This window comes from Seriola dumerili, unplaced genomic scaffold (assembly GCF_002260705.1).
Source record: "Seriola dumerili isolate Sdu_G_001 unplaced genomic scaffold, Sdu_1.0 BDQW01000025.1, whole genome shotgun sequence".
Lineage (NCBI taxonomy): Eukaryota > Metazoa > Chordata > Actinopteri > Carangiformes > Carangidae > Seriola > Seriola dumerili.
Window position 1 is genome coordinate 14,068,176 of NW_019174280.1, and position 19,110 is coordinate 14,087,285.

Genomic DNA, 19,110 nt, shown 5'->3' on the forward strand with positions numbered 1-19,110 from the left:
TTTTTTATCACACATAAGCACAATAAATAAATACGTCTGATTCAAGTCACTGATAAGAAAAGTCCGATTAAACCAGCAATTTGTCAGAACAATGACAGAAAAAGCCCATTTCCTCATAATAAAACATAATAAAATACTATTGTAATCAATCAATTAGACATCAGGGGTTGTAGCTAAAATACTCTGGACAGCTAATCAGTTGGTGAATACATGCTCTGTAGCTCTGATGCACAGATGCACATACTTGAGGTCCAGTGACATTTACAGCAGAATACCACATCCCCCCTCCTCCCTTTAGCTTTTCAGCTGAAAGAAACCAAATCAATGTTGCCTCCCTCCCCTCCTGCATCACTCCTCTTCTTCTTCAACTCCTTCATCTCCTGGTGCCCCCGGCGCTAGTAAAGGCTAACACGTTGGAAACGTCTCTAGAGCACAGCCAGTGTCTTGAGGCTCGTCTTAGAATAGCTAAGGTCAGGGCTTTGGTCAGCCTTCAGGAGTGTGAATTTAATGCGTGCCATTCAGCCGGTTGGGTTTATTATTCTGCAGCTTGGCAGTAACACTGCTGTTGATGGAAAGACATGTTGACGTATCATCAGGACTCTGGGGACTCAAATGTCACACAACAGAAGTTCTTATTTAGCGTGGGGATGTTTGTGTGGATGCAGATAGTTGTGCGTGCCATTATTTATTTATTTTTTTTTGCATTTTTTTGCCTTTCAGAATCAGCATCAGAATCACATTACTTCCGGATGTGGTGGCATTGGTGCAGAAAAATCTCAACAAGCCACATGGAAAACTCAATGTATACAGGGAAGCAGTACATTCTGTACATTACAGTTAATTGTACTGAATATACACACAAATGTATAACAACTATGATTTATTTATGGTACATTAACAGTATAAGAAGTAGTTAAATTAACTTAACATCAGCCAGCTACGACAATGAAAATCTGCTTAAATGTTAATAAATCAGTTGTGATAGTCCAATAATATAATATATGATAAAAACACTGACAGGGGACACTTTCACTTTACAAGATTCAATATGTTTACTTACAAAGACATACTTCTAATGGTACTTCCACAAAATATTGAGTTGCATACTGTGTATACAGATCAGTATGTCAAGAATTATCTACAGTTTAAAAATGGAAATGCATCCCCAATATGGTGAGAGCTGGGTGCAAAAAAAACGTTTTTTCTGTCAAAATGTTGATCTTCATCCATTAAAAATCTGCCGAGTCACATCAGCAGCCTTCCTCAGGCCATATTTGTTGTGAGTTATTACTGTGCCTTCAGCTCCACAGCTACCAAAGAGCCAATACCTGCCCCGGTGTTTGCTCAGTCTGATTTGTCAGGATTGCTGTTTGTTTGGCTTGGGGGTTGTGCATTTCTCACTTGGCACAAACAATCCAACCTAGGTGAGCAATTAGGCTGCGCATAAACAAATCTGAAAGTTATTGATAGAGGGACTGGAGACGGCTGCTGGACTCCTGCATGGAATGGTAATGATTTGATTAAGATCTAATCTGAACGTTGATGAGGGGTTGTTATTCAAAGGCACAAAAAAGTAAGGATAAAAATTGATGGTCTATCAGGTCTTGCCTATAGACATGTGCGTATGTTTATGTGGGGATTAATACGTGCTCAAGTACATATTTACGTCAATGATTTATTTGAATGACTTTGAACGAATCCTTTCAATTTATTGGAGACCTTCTGTATCAGTGTTTCACTTTTTAAATTAGGTTTTTTTTTTTTTTTTTTATATATTTTATGTGTTGCACTGACACAGCCCTGCCAGCTGCTGTGTGTGATGGAGTCTGTGAACTGTGATTACTGCCCTGCTGCTCTTCAACAACAAGCCTAATGAACTAAAAGAAAAGGCGAAATAAATGGCAGAAATAAACTTATAAAGTCACAGTTGAGTAAGTGCAATGCTAAAAGGCTGCAAAACAGCGGCTCATTCCGAAAACAATAATTAATTTCACTTATCTATCTAAAAGTGCAAGTGCATGTGAATCACCAGGGAAAACTCCAAAGATGGGTTGTGCTGCATTAGCTTGTCATTAAGCAATAATCCTCAATCTCCTTCTTTGCTGCTAATTTGCTAAATATGCCTCTCATATTGTACTTTGCTGTTTTGTCTCAACTTGTGACTACCTTTTATTAATACTGTTTTTGACAGATATTGGTGCAATTTTGAGACTATCTGACCAAAGTATTTTTATTTAAGTTGTGGCTCACTTAAGAAATCCTCCTTTTAAAGCTGACAAATGCTGTTAACTGGCCTTTATATCATGGTAATGCAATTATTCTACTTGAGGTCTTTGTCTATGTTGTTTTTTGTCTCTTAAGCTCCAACACTACAGCCATTTTTTCTGCAAATGGCCTCTTCAGAGCAGCAGTTTCAACCAGTTCACTTTGCAGTTGTCAAAGAGAAATGCACAACACCAAGAAACAACCCTGCGTGCTTTTTTTTTCTCTGAGGAATGACTATTTTGACAACACATGAGTCTATGAATATCTATCTGTGCCTCCTCTCTGCCATAACCTGTGGCTTCTTGGGATAAAACTGTCCAACAAATCAATGTTATGTCACCTGGTGCAATAGCTGTCGGAGGCGGTGGAGCTGAGACTCCAGCTGTTTGTTGTGTTCCTCCAGGATGTGCATGCGGGCCTCCAGACGGCCCTTGTGTTGACGTAGCAGCTTGGCTTCAGCTAGAAGATCTGCCTCATCGGGATGGGCAGAGGGGCCCTCTGACTCCCAGGGGCTTCCAGCAGGGGCCCCTCGCTGACCATGCTGCTCCTTCAGCTGCTCATACTCCCTCTGCAGGGTCCTGGGAAATAAGGATTAGAAACACAACACAAATCTGTCACATGTATGCATACACCACATCTGTAATCATTTGTTTTATTTTTATGTACCAATGTATGTACAGTATATTTATGTGTATGTATAGTATATGACATGTATCTTATATTGTTTTTATTGCACTATTTTTAGGGCCATTTTCATATTTTTCAAACTTGTTAAGTAGCACGGCTTTGTAGCCATTTGTAACATTAGCTTGACAGTGTTATATTACTGGGAGCCTGGGCATGTTGCAACTACTAGCCCCAGAGGGCATATCTCTCTCGTGTGATCTTTCCTGTGATTAAATAATTATCACAACTATGTGATTCAGTGTTGTTGTCATTATAGTTTTTTTTGTTTAGTTTTTTTTTTTTTTTATTCCTGAAGGACTCTCAAACAGAGCTTTCAAAAGCTTCTTCCTTAACTCAGCTCCAACAGTGGGGTGCCACACAAAAATACCCCACTCATGTTTACCTCTTCTTTCTCAGTGAAATCCTATTCCAAGTGGATAGACAAACATAAAGGACCCCCCGCCAAATCTCTTGCCTCTCTCCATCCTCACCCTCTCTCTCAGTGCAGAACCATAAGCTGCAGTACTTTACTTAAGTTGGCATTTATGAGCCAGGCAGTAAAGCTCTCTCTCTCTTTCTCTCTCTCTCTCTCTCTCTCTCTCTCTCTCTCCTCCTCTTCGCTCTCCCGAAGCGCCTGTGTATGTGGATAATCAGTGTTAAATCACTCCAGTGGAGCCACTGGCTGTGCAAAAGCATCTCTACAACAATGGGTTGTACAGTGACTCTGTCTCTAAGCCATTTCCATTTACTAATCAAACCGGGGAAGGACTTGGTGTCTGAAACAGACTGGGGGTACGGGAAGTGCATGTATGTTCGTGTATTGTGCAGTACAGTGTGACAATGAGCACAAATATTCAGATGAGACCAGGAAGCTGTGAGTAAACAGTGAATGTGACAAAGAAAAGAAAAAGATAAACACAGATTTTTTAAAGTATTTTGAACATTTCAGTTCAGAAATAAGCAGAAATAATTTAAATAATCTAAATATTAATAACCTCGTCTTGATCTTGAAGAAGATTGTCCAAACAGAAGTTCTTCTCCCTACATGCTGGGTCTTAACCAAGCTCAGTATAATGCCCTACCTCTGCTCCTCCTCCAGACGAGCGATGATCCGCTCCAGCTCGCCTCGCTCCTCCCTCTCCACGGCCTGGAGGATCTGAGCAGGACTCTGAGGCTGACTGCATGGGGAGCCCTCCCCTCCCAGCGTCTGACAGTACTGCAGGATCAGGGCATGCTCATCGTCCCTGTGGAAAGGAATGAAGTGTTATGTGAGGATTGAGGACCCAGACATCTTGTCCCTGTTACATCAGATCACTTCCCATTCTGTTCAGTTAGGGAGGGGCGACTTATTTAAGCACTTATTTCTTGTAAAATAGATGAACTGCTGCCACAACAGGGTTTCATTGTCATCTTTCATCAGCCAGGTTCACAGCACATAAAATAGCAAAAGCTTGTAACAAATGCACATGTGAGAAAAAAGTCAGCTTAAAAACAAACAAAAACAGCAGCTTCCAAACAAACAATCTAAACAAAGATTGTGGTACCTGCCACAATATATAAGATCTTTAGCTATTGTAGGTCTGTGACGTTGTAAGCTCCACAATCCCTGGTGGAACACAGATGTGTCAGTCTTTACTATCTGATAACTGGAATAAGGTGAAGGCAGTGCGGAGGTGGAGGGAGCAGAGAAGAGAGGAGAAAGAGCCTGGCAGACAGATGGAAAGATACGGAGGGAAGGAGGTGCCGGTGTCTGCTCTTGCGCATCTTTACATGTGTGTGTCTGTCCGTCTCTGTATGTGCTATCTCAGTTATCTGAAAGGGGCTGGCAAGTCTTTCCAAAGCCCAGCTGTCACCTTCATTCTTAAACACAACCTGAGCCTTGAAGAATAAAACCTGACAACCGCACGCACGAAAAACAGGAAGGCCGACTGTTATTTAAAAGTCCTTTCCATCGCTAAAGTGACTGCCAGTTCCAGAGCCAGTTTGACAGCTTGAAAAAGACTTGGGTGAGACAGTTTAGTGGCATGCTAGCTCCACATGTGACTTTCTATCCACTAGTAATTCTATTTTGACATTTATCATGAATCCAGCCAGTTCAAATATCCGCCTGTGCTCAGACTGTCATTCAGTGTTAATATCCTGCGATTATGCAGCATTAAAGCAAATACATCTGCACCAGCATGGGGCCAAAAACCTTGTTATGAATATATAGTCTGCTATTACTTCTGATAATACAAAAACATGGCAGTATATTTTTATAACATGAAAATGCTCAATTATTTGCTGAGATCTGGGAACACGGCAACATCAAATGCTGGTTTAGTTAGTTCTGGTAAGATAAGAATGGATGTTATAATAATAATTTTACAATTCACTTTTGAGAGATTAATTTCCTTTGCGTCACATAAAAGCAGGACAAAACATGAAAAATCAAGAATCAGCATTAATTTTTATTTTTTTAGCTGCATGTTTTTGATGTAGGAGTTACTTTTTTGTTTAAGTAGACTCTTGGCAGCTTTTAAAAGACAGTGACTTGCTACAAAGTTCACACACTCTTATCTGGGCGAGACCATAACTGAGTGTATAATCCTTGGTTATAATGAGTAAGTTAATCAAATACGCTCCGGAGAGCAGTTTGACAAACTGAAACGTCTCAAGTTTTACATAAGACACCCTTGAACTGCACCATGGGAGACAATCAATGAGTATTCAGCAAATATTCAGAATGCCATTATCACCACATGCATTATAAGAATGGTTACGAATAGGAAGCTTTTTCTCAGAGATGACAGTAATTATACTATTTTGTGACCAAGGACTGGGGCGAGGGGAGAGCTAATGAAAGGTACAGAAAAAGAGGCTTTCACCTCTTCACATAAAAGGAACAATATGCCAAGCCAGTAGCCCTCCATGTGTGTTGAAGAGAAAAGGTTTTTTTTTTTTTTTTTTATCATTAACCAGCCTAAGTTCATTCTGTGATTTGAAGCACAAGTTTAGAGGTTTTTTTTTCTTTTAAGAATGGGATTTACGTCAACTGTGCATTCAGCCTTTCATGTTTTTTGCAAAAATGAAAGGCCCCATTGATAAAAGACACATGAAATAAACTTTATAAGCAGGGAAAACAACATGTTTTGAACCTGTCTGAACTCTCCATTAAAAAAAAATAAAACATTCCACTGCTTTTCTTATTTTTTATTATCTCCTCTAACCAGTAGCTCCCTCTCACCTATTATTCTATAGTTCCTTCCAAATTCTCTTTATTCATTTATTACTCTTTCTTGCTAATTTGTATATTACAGAACACTAACTTTTCTATTTTTTCTTAAAACTCTTACCGAGCTTTAGTTACAGTGTATGCACAGATATATGTAGTTATTCATCAATTTCCCTGGAACGTGGAGACTGGAGCCACGCTGGGACTGCTGAGTTCCTGATAAATGACATTAAGAAAGCCGGCAGAGACAGGAAGCTGGATGTCACATTGCCACTGCGCTGACAGGGATGATGAAGAAAGACTTAGTTTCTTTAGTGAAACGTTGAAAATAGGTGGCAGTGTTGCATGCTGGGGCCAGGGGATGGGGGTCCTCCACAGTGAGTGACCAATTAGGCAGGTCCCTGGCAAGAGGATGCTGCAGAGGACATTATGGCTGGCAGGCAGGAGGAGCCCTCAGGACAGTAGGAGGGGGATCATTACATGTGAAAATGGAGACTACAGGGGGTAGAGCTGGCTCACTAATACTGGAATACTGGGACAAAGAGGAAGTACAGTGAAAGGACTGGAGGCTAAGGCAGCGTGGTGGTGGTGGTGGTGGAAGATGAAGGGACACAGAGAAGAAAGAGATGATAGAGCAAGAGAGCATCCGTGTGGAAGAAGAATTAAATGTGAATAATGGTGATGAATGGAGAGGCTATTAGCTGCAATGCATTGTGAGTATAAGTGTCGTGTTTGGAGAGGGTGAGCGGAGGACACTGCTCAGGGAACTTTTACAGTCTTTACACAACAACAATAGTCTCTGGGCCTGATGCCTGGCTAATATATCCCAAAGCAAGCAGCCCCTCTCGAGCTGAATATCATCTGCGTAGACTGAGCTCAGAGAGAAAGAGTAAGAGATAAAGAAAGAGAAACAAGGAAATCGGGAATATGAGGGAAAGAGCAGGGAGAGGATGAAAGAAGGGCAGAAGCTACTTTCATTCCCCTCTGGTGGTATGTTAAAACCTCTCTTTCTATGAGGCTTCCATATTTGGTGATTGATCATTGTGAGGTGTATTGTTTACAATGCAGGGCTTCAAAAAAAAAAAGTATTTCCATGTTTACCTCTGTGCCTAGTGTTTAATCTGAAGGTTGCCTGGGCTCAAAGATAAAACATGATTAGACTACAACTAAAAATGATGAAAGGAGGAGAAGAGAAAGGGGGGGCGGGGGTATGATGAAAAGAGGTTTCAAAAGAAATTAAAAGGGACAGGAATAAAGGACAAAATATGAAAGACAACAAAAAGGGACAGCACTGGGGGAAAGACTGGAAAGCGAGAGATAACCAAACAAAAAAGCCGGGTGAAAAGAGGGAAGCGGGAAGTCTCGTCCTCGGTTATGTCCCGAGGCATTGATGACAACATTGTGCTTCAGCTGGAGGTCAGAGAAAACAGGCATCATGACTTCCTCATTAAGGATTCCCTTTTAGATAAAAGCAATGCAGGACAAAAATGACATAAGCAGTGAGGCCACATGCACACAGAAACTTTATCTCTCTCTCTCTCTCTCTCTCTCACACACACACACACTAATTATTGATATCACTGCACAGCTGGCAGCGAGTCCACATCAGTGTTTGCAGGCTTTGAAAGATCAGGAAATACAAGCCAAAAGTCAAACATGCATGTAATTGGCTAATGCAGTCATCCATGTTACACTATGTTACCAAACCCTGCCAGGAAGACACCATCTACTGTCCTGTCACACATAGTGGGATCTGTGTGACTGTGTGTCCTCACAAACACCCAGATGGAGTGGAGTGATAGACAAAGAGGCTTGTGTGGAATCAGCTGTAGGCGGGAGAGAATAAATCTCACAAAAAGAGAGGAAAGACAATCAAACACTCCAAACCAAAGACATTAAAAAGGAAGAGGAAGGCGAGTTATTTCTTAGCTGAGAAGTTTGACAGCACTATGTACAGCTTCATCTTTTTCAGAAGAGATATGGCTGAGGGGAGTGTTTTACTGTAGTGGTATCTACAAAGCACAATACTTCTATTTTCACAAAGTTACTTTTTCCTTAAAAGTAGGCCTTAATGAACACGTTGGTGTGTAAAAACAGAGCTACTGGCTGATTCTGACCTTTTAAAAACAGCCAGTACTTAATTAAAAATTAATGCAAATTAAATGTTTTTTTTTAAATGTTATCACATTTATGACATAGTAGACTAAGTAGAATAAGTTTCCCTGCAAAGACCTACATTAACCATATGCACAAGTACCGATTTTCATCACAAAGATCTCAACATTTAGCTCTTAGTCAAAATTAAGAGCCAATGTGTGAGTAATCAATTCAAATAACTTAATTATCCTCCACAAAAACAGCAATAAAAATCTAAAACCGCAGACAAATTGGATGTAGTTCATTTCCTTTCCAATTAGTGATACTGTTAAGAGTGCAATAAATAAAAGTTTGTATAATTTCTCAGACCCCAAAGTTCTCCACTGAGAAATGTGATTATTCATTTAACAAATAATAATAATCAAATTTGCCTCTGCGTTGCAAAAGAAGCACACTAAATGGAAAAATTATGATTTCTTTCATGAAATTTAAAGTATGAGGAATGCACATAGGTGCTATACTGGGCTTTATGCTCACAACTACAAAGCCATTCTTGCCAAAGATGTTCTGGAGAAATGTTCTAGTCTTAGTTATCTTTTATGATTGGCATTTAAATTTCCTTTTTCTGAGGGGATTGTGCTCTTTTTATCTTCACATCTACATTGTGTAGCTGTTGTTGTTTTGCAGAAATGTGGAATACAAATCTTACAGAAATGACACTCATGTGAAAGTGAGTGAAAGCACAAGAACTATGATTATGTTCTAAATGTGCCCTGGTGGGTGTTTTTTTCCTCTGCTGCTAAACCCATTAGCCTTCATCAAACCCTCATCTTCCTCACCTCATTAGTGCTATACAGACTTCTGTGTACCAGAGTCAACGCTGTTTCTGAACTGGCAAAGATAATGGCTTCTTCTCTTAAATAAGCCGAGTACAAAGCACAAAAGAGAGAGGGAGGGAGGAGTTGGGATAATGTGTTTGTCCCGCATTACGAAAGCTTTGAGAGGAAAATAAATCCACCTCTGCTTCCACCTTCCCCTGCTCAACAAAACTTTTTGTCTTCTTATTCTTCGGTCCTTCTATTGATCAGCTGAACAGAGAGAGAGTGGAGACATGCACCTTTTGGGAGTTTTCATTTTAACCTTCCGTTTCTTAAACTAAGAGGCAAGGTTAGAAGAAGGTGATGTGTGGGAGCAGTGGTCCACATGATGCACGCACATCAGCAAGGGATGCAACCTACAACAGAATGAAGCTGATGCTTCACTTCATCTTCACTGCAGACTCTCAGAGGTTTAAGCGTCTTCCCCTGCGCCTTTCCACTATTGTGTTGTCAATACTCCTTTTTTAATGAATTTCCTTTTTAAAAGCCCCAAAACTTGCTTCCCTTCTTTTCACGAGGCATACAGGGAATCTTTTTGCCCTCCTTCTCTCTTTTGTGGCTTGAAATTGATGTTGAGATTTTAAAAAAGAAAATCCTCTGCACCCTCTCTGTGTCTGTTACATTCTCATGCACAAATTAATTTCACACATGCATACACACATCGCTGAATTCCAAATCTATGAAGATGATCTATGATCTGGGAAATCTTGCGATCAAGACAAGCACACGTGTGACACGTGTGACACGTGTGGCTTTCTGTGTGAGTGTTGACTTCTGTTTGAACACACATGTTAGTGTGTGCCTGGGCTAAGAGGGCATTTGAACCTTTAGAGTTCATTCCCTTGATCAGGATCTGGGCTGCGAAAAGGGACTAATACTCTCTTCAACCTGAATGGCATGTGGAAGACATACATGTGCCTTCACACACACAAAAACACACACGCACACAATCAGAAACTGATGCTCCTCATCAGCTTTCCCTCCTTTTTTCTGATTCTTTCTTTTCTTCAAGTTTTCCGCCACGTTTCCATCTCCTCTTATCAAAGATAACTGGTCGTTATCAGAGATCCTGAAAACAATCACTCTCACTGCTGATTGTTGGCACTCTAATCCATCACCTTTCTTCCAAAGTCCTCTCCTTCCTGCTATATTCAACCACATCCCATTGTCTTTTTCCCCTCACTCAATGTTTCTATCTCTCTCCCAAAACCTTTCTCAGTTCTTTCACACACACCTTGATCTCTTTTCAGGAAGCCACAATATTTCTTTGACTGGTTTTGATGCACGGAAGCCAGGGAAGGTGTGCTTTGGGGTTGTTTTTGACAGGTAAACAGTGCACCTGGAGTCGTCTTAGCATTATAATAAAACCAAATATCAAAAAATATGTACAGTAAAATTTCACTCGAATTTTGGTTCGTCATTGTTTGGAGTTGTTGCTCATCCGAATTCATTCAAATGGACAACATTATTAGCTCACTTCAATAAAATGCATGTGTATGTATAAAAATAAAGAGATCTGCATGAATGTGTTTCTAAACAACACGGATGGAAGCGCATGATCATGTTGCAGGAAATGTCAAAACAAGTGAAGAAAAATGTAAATGTAAATGACAAACTGACTTACATGCTTCCTGTGGCTGAGCTGCTGTCTGTGGGCAGAGAGCCATTGGAGCGCTCCATCTGAGCCAACCTAAGAAAGAAAAGCACCATCAGGGACCAAAACTTAAACATTTAAAAGCTGTTATCATCCCATTAAAATGCAGAACATCAGTGTCAACAAATGAGGATCTCTATGCCACAGCAGGACCCCAATTAAGATTTTAAAAATTTAGTGAAGTCTCTAAGCAGGTTAAATGACAAATGACCTGTTTTATGATTAAACAAGACGTTTTATGCATGCAAAGACTATGTACTAGTATGTGTGTGCACACCCATGTGTGTGTCACTGTGTCTACAGGAGCATTTTTGAATGTTTTCTGGTCATATATCCGGATAGAGAAGACATAGACACACTATCCTTTAGGATGAAATTGAGCTATGACAGAATATATATATATGTATATGTGTGTGGGAAGAGATACATGAGTCAAATCTTATCATTGTGTGCATTTTTCCATGAAAATCTATAAGCTACGCTACAATATATAATGTCAGCGTCTATAGCTTAGTTAAAATAGTAATTCAAAGGGCTCATGCCTGTGTCATTGCTGATAAAACAACGCAGCCAGAAACACTGAGCGAAGGTTAATTGTGTGTGACCAGTGGAAGGTTTCAGGCCAGACAGAGCAGCGCTGCATCACAAGACCGTTCATGATTAAAGCCTTGTGTGGAAGGACACACTGGGGTCTGTTTTGACGCAGGTAACCCTCGCCCGCTTTAGAGAAGATGAGCTTTGGACTGATTAGAGATTCATTCAATGGGCTGGATGGGATTTATGCGACTGTTACACTTGTGGATCTTAATATTCGGATTTATCTTGAAATCAAATATGACAGGTTTTCAGTCTCAGTGTGGCAGAACATTAGTTTGGTGATGTTGGCAGAAATTAAATGCAGCTCACACGCCGTGTACATGGGTGTGTTGATGTGCGCAGCAGTATCATTTGAAGTGGGCGGCTGAAAACAGCTTTTGGGCCGATCTGTTGCGACTCTGATCTCAGCAGCAAATCCATTATGTCACCAACCATCGCGGTGGGCGGCTTCATGTTGTCTAAGTTCTCTCACTGAGCAAATTTTTCATCTGACATTTAATGTATGCAAACACCGTTTTGTCACTTAATAAAAAGCAGATGTACAATGTTTAAAAGTGCATTTAATGATTGTTGTTGTGTTTTTACTTTCTCTGACAGCATTTTTCTGTGCACTCAAGGTTCACAAATTATCTACTGTATATATGCACTTTTTCCATTACGTGTATATTAAAAAAGTTCATACTGACATTCATGATTGTATACTCAAAGTTAAACTGAAATTTTGTGGTGCAGACTCCAGATACTGCTGGCTGTGTTTATCAGTTGCTCTGGTGCACTCTGAGTCTGAATGTCACTGCTTGGTTAAACTGGTCTCAAAATTACACTTCTACAAATGCTTATTTTTGTCTCCCATTTAGTGAAAAAAACATGCTATTTGCTTCTTTCTGTCTTGATGATTCAGCTCAATAGAGCCAGCTCAGATGCCCAAAATAAGTAACAGGATTCTTTGATAGATACTGGCAGCACAGGCTTTGTTTGTGTTCGATTCTGACACTAAAAGTGTCAGTTTGAGATCTGTTTCATTGTGTAATGAGAAAAGCAAAAAGCAAAACAGCAAAAGAAAGCGATTCTCCACAATCAAAAATATCCTCCCTATATGGAGCACAGGAGAACTAATAAAGACAATTAACAGTATCTTTGTTTATATGATGGCCTTGAAGCTATACTGGGCAGTATAAAGCTGCCAGTATGCTTCTTCAGAAGTGCTGGTTGGATGCTTGAATACCTTTGAAAACCTCCTTCTCTCACCCCTTTCCCACATTGGAACTGGGGGCGTTCTGTATGACAGCTGGCTTTTCACCCTGCTTGCGAGCATGGGCATTTAGAACAGGTGTGAACACATTGGATTTCTGACATGGTCGACATGTCGTATGAATTAGTTCTTTTCAAGCGTACCACAGCTCTACGGTTCTATAACACTTCTTTAAAAATGTCTGCACTACAGGGGCATCTTATACTTATACTTTTTATACTTTATACTGAATAAAGTTTTTAGTTTTCATTTGATTTCATTCCATCTTCTGCAAATCACATTTTTATATTTTACATTTCTGCTGATCCTTTAACATAGCATAATATACCATTGTTTAATGTGATTTTCCCTAGCTTTAGGGCAGCTGCTGTTCTTCCATGTATTTCATGCTTTTTAAATCATTGTACAGAGATTTGATTTGGTTGTCATGCTTATGTCTCATTGATGTCAGTATCAGATTATTCTTGCATAGTCATGCATTTTAAATGCAGACTGAAGGCAAATGCAACTTGGACTGTGGGTATATTCAAAACTTGATGGTATTCCTTGGAAAATGGCCTTGAACTGTAAAAAATATTTATTTGTAGTAAATATAAAACATGCAAAACCACAAACACTAAAAGGTATGGCCTTTTGAAGGGGGTTTCTCCTTCTATAATGAAGCACATGAGATTCTTTTTAATGTGCAACATTTAAATGCAGTTAGAAATTCTTTATATGTATGCTTTATGGCATCTGACATGATGAGATGATGATTTGAAAATGCAGTGCATACCTGCTGGCATACTGCTCTATCCTGGAATGGGTGTCATCATGAGAGAGCTGAGGTGACTGGGACAGCCTGGAAATGAATGGGGTAATGGAGATGAATGAGATTCGGCATGCTCACACAACCTCATTAGCAGACAGATTCACAGGCACATGCACACACAGTCGCTCGCACACAACCTAATGACCCTTCACAACATCACCTAGAAAACAAATCTGATGATCCTAGAAAGAGAAATAGGAGAGCAGGATGATCTACGGAGCACTTGGATGGTTTTTGACAGCTGCTGCTGGGATGAGCAACCGAATGCTAGTTGGATGCTTTAGAGAGGAGAAGGAGGTGATGGTAAGGAGACAGTGGGTGAGTTTTTTTGGTTGCATGTTCAGTCAGTGGATCAGGCAGGCGGGCAGGAAGGCAGGCAACATGCAGTGCAGCTATGGCTTAGTTGGTGTGAGGACGTAAGGGGGGATGAGCGAGGTGAGAACGGAGTAAAGGAGGTGTTGTTTAAAAGGCATTCCAGTCTGGAGACGAGGTGTTGTTTCTGGTGCTGTAGATACTCACTCATACTGCTCCGGACACATGCTGATGAGGGTGACGGGACTGTAAGAGAATCGGAGGGTGGGAGGGAGGCAAGGGACAGGAGGGAAGGGGAGTAAAGGTACCACAAAACATTTGAGGGTCAAATCCACTCAGTGGGTCAGAAACAAAAACACAGCATGTGGAGGAAGAGTCTGTCTAACAGCTGAGCGGCTGGACTCAACACACAGGGAGGGCATGTAAAAGTACAGTCACCACTACATACACAACATGTGGGCTCCTCTTATGTTATGTAAAACCTGCTTCAAAATAGACTGGTGACACATTAAATATGTAGGTTGACAGGTTAAAAGTGTCCAAATGTGCAAATGGACCAGGTTGTGTGTGCGTGTGTTTGTGTTGGTGTGTGTGTGTGTGTTTGTGTGACAGATTGCACGGAAAAGGGTTGAGTGTGTCAGCTGACTTCGCTGCAGTCACACATATTTCATTTAATTGTTTTTATAATTTCTCCTGCATGCAGAAGGATACGGCCCAAATTCATTCCCTTTTCTGATTTATTTGCTGCAGGATTTACTGAAATAGCACGCCAGAAAAAAACCATACATACAACAGAACCTGTTTTCTGGTTAATCTGTTATTGAGTACATTATGTTATGAAAGGAGATGTTATGAGAACCCAGCAAATGAGGCTAACTGTTCTTTAGAGTTTTTGGGAATAAAATATGACAAAGTAGGATGTGTGTTTTGGTGTCATAAAGTCTTTTAAAGTTTTTAGTTCCTAGTCCGTGGTAATTGTTGCTATTCTTAGAGACGCACAGCATAAATTGTCATTTGTAAACAAATAGGACACCTTCTTATCTCAGAAACACAAAGAAATGTGTGAAATTTGTGGAGGAGGCTGGCTAGAAATTGGTAAGATAACAGTAGAGGTTGACATTCTTTTGCCTCACGCTTTTCTTCCCACATTAAAGCAGGGAAATTCAGAGGGAGACGTGTGGCATGGTGGTTATGTTTCTCACAGCAGGGCAGCCAGTGTAGTCACACTTCTGTAGCTGCGAGGAGAATTCAAAATGTAGCAGGAGATCCAGACAGAAAGGAGTTTTTTTAAAAACAGGGAGTGAGAGAAAAAGAGAAATCGGGGTCGTCAGGGCAGACTGAGCTAACTACTGAGAGCTAAAGCTGCAGGATTTTACGCCTCCACCTCCTGCTTTGCGAGAAGGAACAGTCAGTGTGTTCTTTTTGTTTTTTAGAAGAGTGATGTCACTTTTCATCTTTGCCAAAAATTGATAGCTATGTAGGGTGTAGATTGTTTTCCTTTCACCCAAATTTGTCCCACATAACTTGACATATGACATAATTATAATAATAATCAGATTGTTACGCTTGAGAGGAAGTAGTCTGTAGTAGAGAGAAAAGCATAAGTAACAAAAAGGGAGGGAAGGAGAAAAAAATTGTGAAATGTGAAAAAATGAGTGAAGGAAAGGTGACTAAAGCAGAGAGAGTGAGGGGGGAAATCACGACAGTAGAGACCTTGGGAGTGTTTGGGGTCTGACAAATGAGGCTGCACGTTGTGCCTGCTGAGGTACAATACCAGAGTGCAGAGCAGAGCTCTGTTCACATCTGAATTCCACTTGTATTGAGCTAGAAGTCTAAACATAGTGAGCTGCTATCAAAATTCATGGCTACAGTGAATCTGAAATTAAAAACAGTAATCATAAGAGATCACCATCAGTCAATCGCTTATGAATATTTTTTAACTGCCTCAATTTTGAAAAAAAAAAGAAGCTTTCAGTGGCTTATTATGTTCAATTTGAATGTACATTCAGAACATAAAAAGCAAGGTTAGGCTTCAGAATGAGAAAATTAGATGCTTCTGCATCTGGTACTGATCTGAATGAACTCACACAGGGTCAGTTGAACTCTGACAGAAAAATCCAAACACACCATCAGCAGAAACTATAGACGGTGACATTCTAACAAAATCTTTAATAAAAAAAAGTCACAGTCTTGTGAGTAGGGTGAATGTCAACCTGGAGTAAACAAATGGAAACATATGAGCAATAAGCGCTCACTCACAGGCTGTAAAACCCATGAGGAGGGGCATATTTTTTGAAAAACCGACTCAAATAATACTACCAAACTTTAGCACTTGGACTTCTGCATTTCCACCTGGCTACTTTAAAAAGCTTGGAAGCGCTGATTCAGAAAAAAGTGAAGAAACTGACAAAATATTACATGTCTTTTCTCATCTTTTTATGTATTTGTCAAAATCATACAGTATGTGTTTCACTGTGTTTTCAGGGGCTTTTCTTTGAGGGGTGGGGTGGGGGTAGTTTTTCTTTGTGAATGCCCTGAAAGGCTTCTAAAAATCAATTTAGTCCATCATGCTGTGGTAGACACTCGGTCACAGTTAGCACTACTTCTCTCTGCTCTGCCTCGCCCCCATTTTCTGTGTCGGTGGTAAAACAGTGAGTAAGTGAGTGAGTGATAATCTACCTTACCAATTGTCTTGGGCTACCTACCTTCATACAGTACCCTTATCTACAAATAAATGGACTAAACATAAATGTACTGAAAGTTTAAGTGTACATGAAAAAAAAAAAAGCCAGTCTGCCACTAATTTTCAAATCTGTGTTCAAAGCCATTAACCTCTCTGCAAGGCCTAATGCAGGGTGAAAAGCAAAAACCAACACAGAGTGGGAATCCATTAGAATGGTTCTTTCACATTATCAAATATAGCTGTGACAAATCAAAAATCCTATATGGTGTGAAATTAAGCAAAGATATATGTGGGAGGTGAGAGTGGGCGGTGTTTTGCTCTCTCAAGGTGGAGGAAAACAGAGTGGGTGGAATTAAAACAGAGAAATGATGATACAAGAGTAGAGAGGAGAGGGACGGGGAGTGAGTGCAATCGGGAGGCCAATTATACAGCAGACAATCTAATTTCCTCTTCTGCTGCTACAGTACTTTAAAAATTATAACTTCTTAAAAGTTCCTTTTGTTAAGACGACCAATGGACCCTGACAATGCATTAAAGAGGTTTTGGGTGGATATTTTAAAAATGAAGTCTCTTCTTCTGTAAGTGTGATATTCAGTCTGTTAGTTGGTAGTCTGTGTATGAGGCTGAAAAAATGGGAGCAATTGCATTCTTATTACAACCAACATGGCAGCAAATGTTATGATGTTTACCTAATCTGTATAATTCCTCTTCTTAAGCAGGGACTAAACCTTGTACCAATTATAGAAAAATCCATTTCAATTTAGGTCACAGTGTTATTCATTTCAGTGATATGAAGATGACAAGAGCCATAAACTGTGGCAAATATAGGTCTAAAATGAATGTGGTGTGCTGAGCATGTGTCTAAGCCCAATCTTAGAGACAGCTCAAAAGCTAAAAGATTGCACATACAGGCTTCTTTCTGCACATAAAGCTGTCTCTAGAGTACACAAGCCTGCGGCAACATGTGGAGAGCCGGCAGCTCACAGGAGAGACCTAACACGGTAAAAGAGACGGGGAAATGATGACCATGAAATAGTCCTAAATTTCTCTAAGTCTCCATTCCTTTCTGCCATATTTTGAAAAGATCTCCAGGTTTCGCCCGCAATTCCTCTACATTTTAGAGGCATTTATCAGGCGGGCCGCTCTGCAGGAGTCATTTTTCATAGAGGAAGGGAAGTGAGAATGGAGTGAGGTGGGAGGTGAGGAGGAGGAGGACAGGCAAGGATGGGAGGGATGAAAGAGGGAGTGCAATCCATCTGAGAGGTGACTGTGTGCAACTGGATGTTGTGGGAAAATCTATCGTAGGTGGACAGGTGAGTCGCTTTGTGTGCGCACATGGGTATCTCTGAGAGTTTTCGGTGCTCCAAAGATGCAAAAAGACTTTGTTCAAAAGTCAGAGAGCGCGAGTCGGAAATGTCAGAATGTAACATTGGGAGTGACTGAGTGACAGCTGATAGGCAAGAGGAAAGTTAGATAGAATGAAGAGAAAACACAAAAAAAGTAAAAAAAATTGACAGTCTCAGAGTACAAGGGACACAACAATTAACATTGTGTGTGTGTGCTGAGTGTCACCTGTGACCTGAGGATATTCATGACAGAGGGAGTGACGTGACAATAAGCTGTTACTCAGACTGTGAAAACTTTTACATAATGTCTTGTGTGGCTCTTGAGAACTTGAGCTTTGTTAAGTGGAAGAAAATTAATATTACCAGTCTTGTGATTTCAGTAATCTTGCCTCTGAGGCTACAATGTTGTAAATGAACGCCTGTGTCACAAACTGCGTGAGTGAAGTTTGAGAGTGAAAGTGGCAAGCGGGGAGGTTCTAACGAAAGATGCTATTAAGTTGCATTTTGGGAAGTGTAGGATCTCAGGTTTTGGGAGCTAGAGTCCAGACATCTAGAGCTCTTTGACCATTCTTTGTTTAATCTGTCTCTCATTAGTCCCTGATGGTATAAACGAGCAATAATAAATCAGTGCAGTACCACTTTAAAATACAGTTGAAACATTCTTTGCATGAATATCAGCTGCATAAAACTTTGTTTACATTTCTGAAAGAGGAGAGTGAAGGTAAGCTCTATGTTATTACTTCCTCCCTCATGCTCTTCCTTCTAATCTAGCCATGAAATCCTCGCCCACATCCTCTGTTTCACTCACAAGTACGTCTCACTGCATGGGCTAAAAACGCTCTCACTTTCCTTTCACTGTGACTTTACGTGGCTTTATGACAGCTGAAAGGTGTTCTCAGACATCACCAGCCAGACATAAAACAAAGCAATGTGGATTCTGTTTTAGGTTCGGACATCAATCTGTATATGAAGAGTTTTTGATGTACCTCAACCAATCAGATTTGAGCACTGTTCTGATTCATAAAGACATTTAGGTGTTACTCACGTCTCCATGTTGTCTCCTTCCAAAACCGTCTGGACAGGTAGGTAGCCGAGCCGAGGGTGTTTAGCAAAGTACTTCTTGGATCGGAATTTATTCTTCAGCACTTTGGTGAAATCACGCATGTCCTCACCTGACGTCGTCTACAAGAGACACGGAGAAAAAGGTTATTTATTTCAGTGTATGTGCGTTTATATATGCGTGTGTATGCGTATGTGTGTATATGTGTGTCTCTTGTGCACACATAAGCAGCATATGCATTCGTGTTTTGTTAATTAGATGCTTAGCAAAGGTGT

At 40.3% G+C, this 19,110-nt stretch overlaps 1 protein-coding gene across 2 annotated transcripts in view; it reads right to left on the minus strand.

Moving 5' to 3' along the window:
- The window catches only part of utrn (utrophin), a 168,588-nt gene that overhangs the window by 5,911 nt on the left and 143,567 nt on the right, over positions 1–19,110 (minus strand). For both annotated transcript variants that reach the window (XM_022737918.1, XM_022737919.1), the window contains 6 exons: positions 18,821–18,957; positions 13,954–13,992; positions 13,399–13,464; positions 10,745–10,810; positions 4,014–4,175; positions 2,606–2,843 (listed from right to left, as the gene is read on the minus strand). In XM_022737918.1, the coding sequence (XP_022593639.1) occupies positions 2,606–2,843; positions 4,014–4,175; positions 10,745–10,810; positions 13,399–13,464; positions 13,954–13,992; positions 18,821–18,957 (708 nt within the window). The remainder of the gene's footprint in view (positions 1–2,605; positions 2,844–4,013; positions 4,176–10,744; positions 10,811–13,398; positions 13,465–13,953; positions 13,993–18,820; positions 18,958–19,110) is intronic.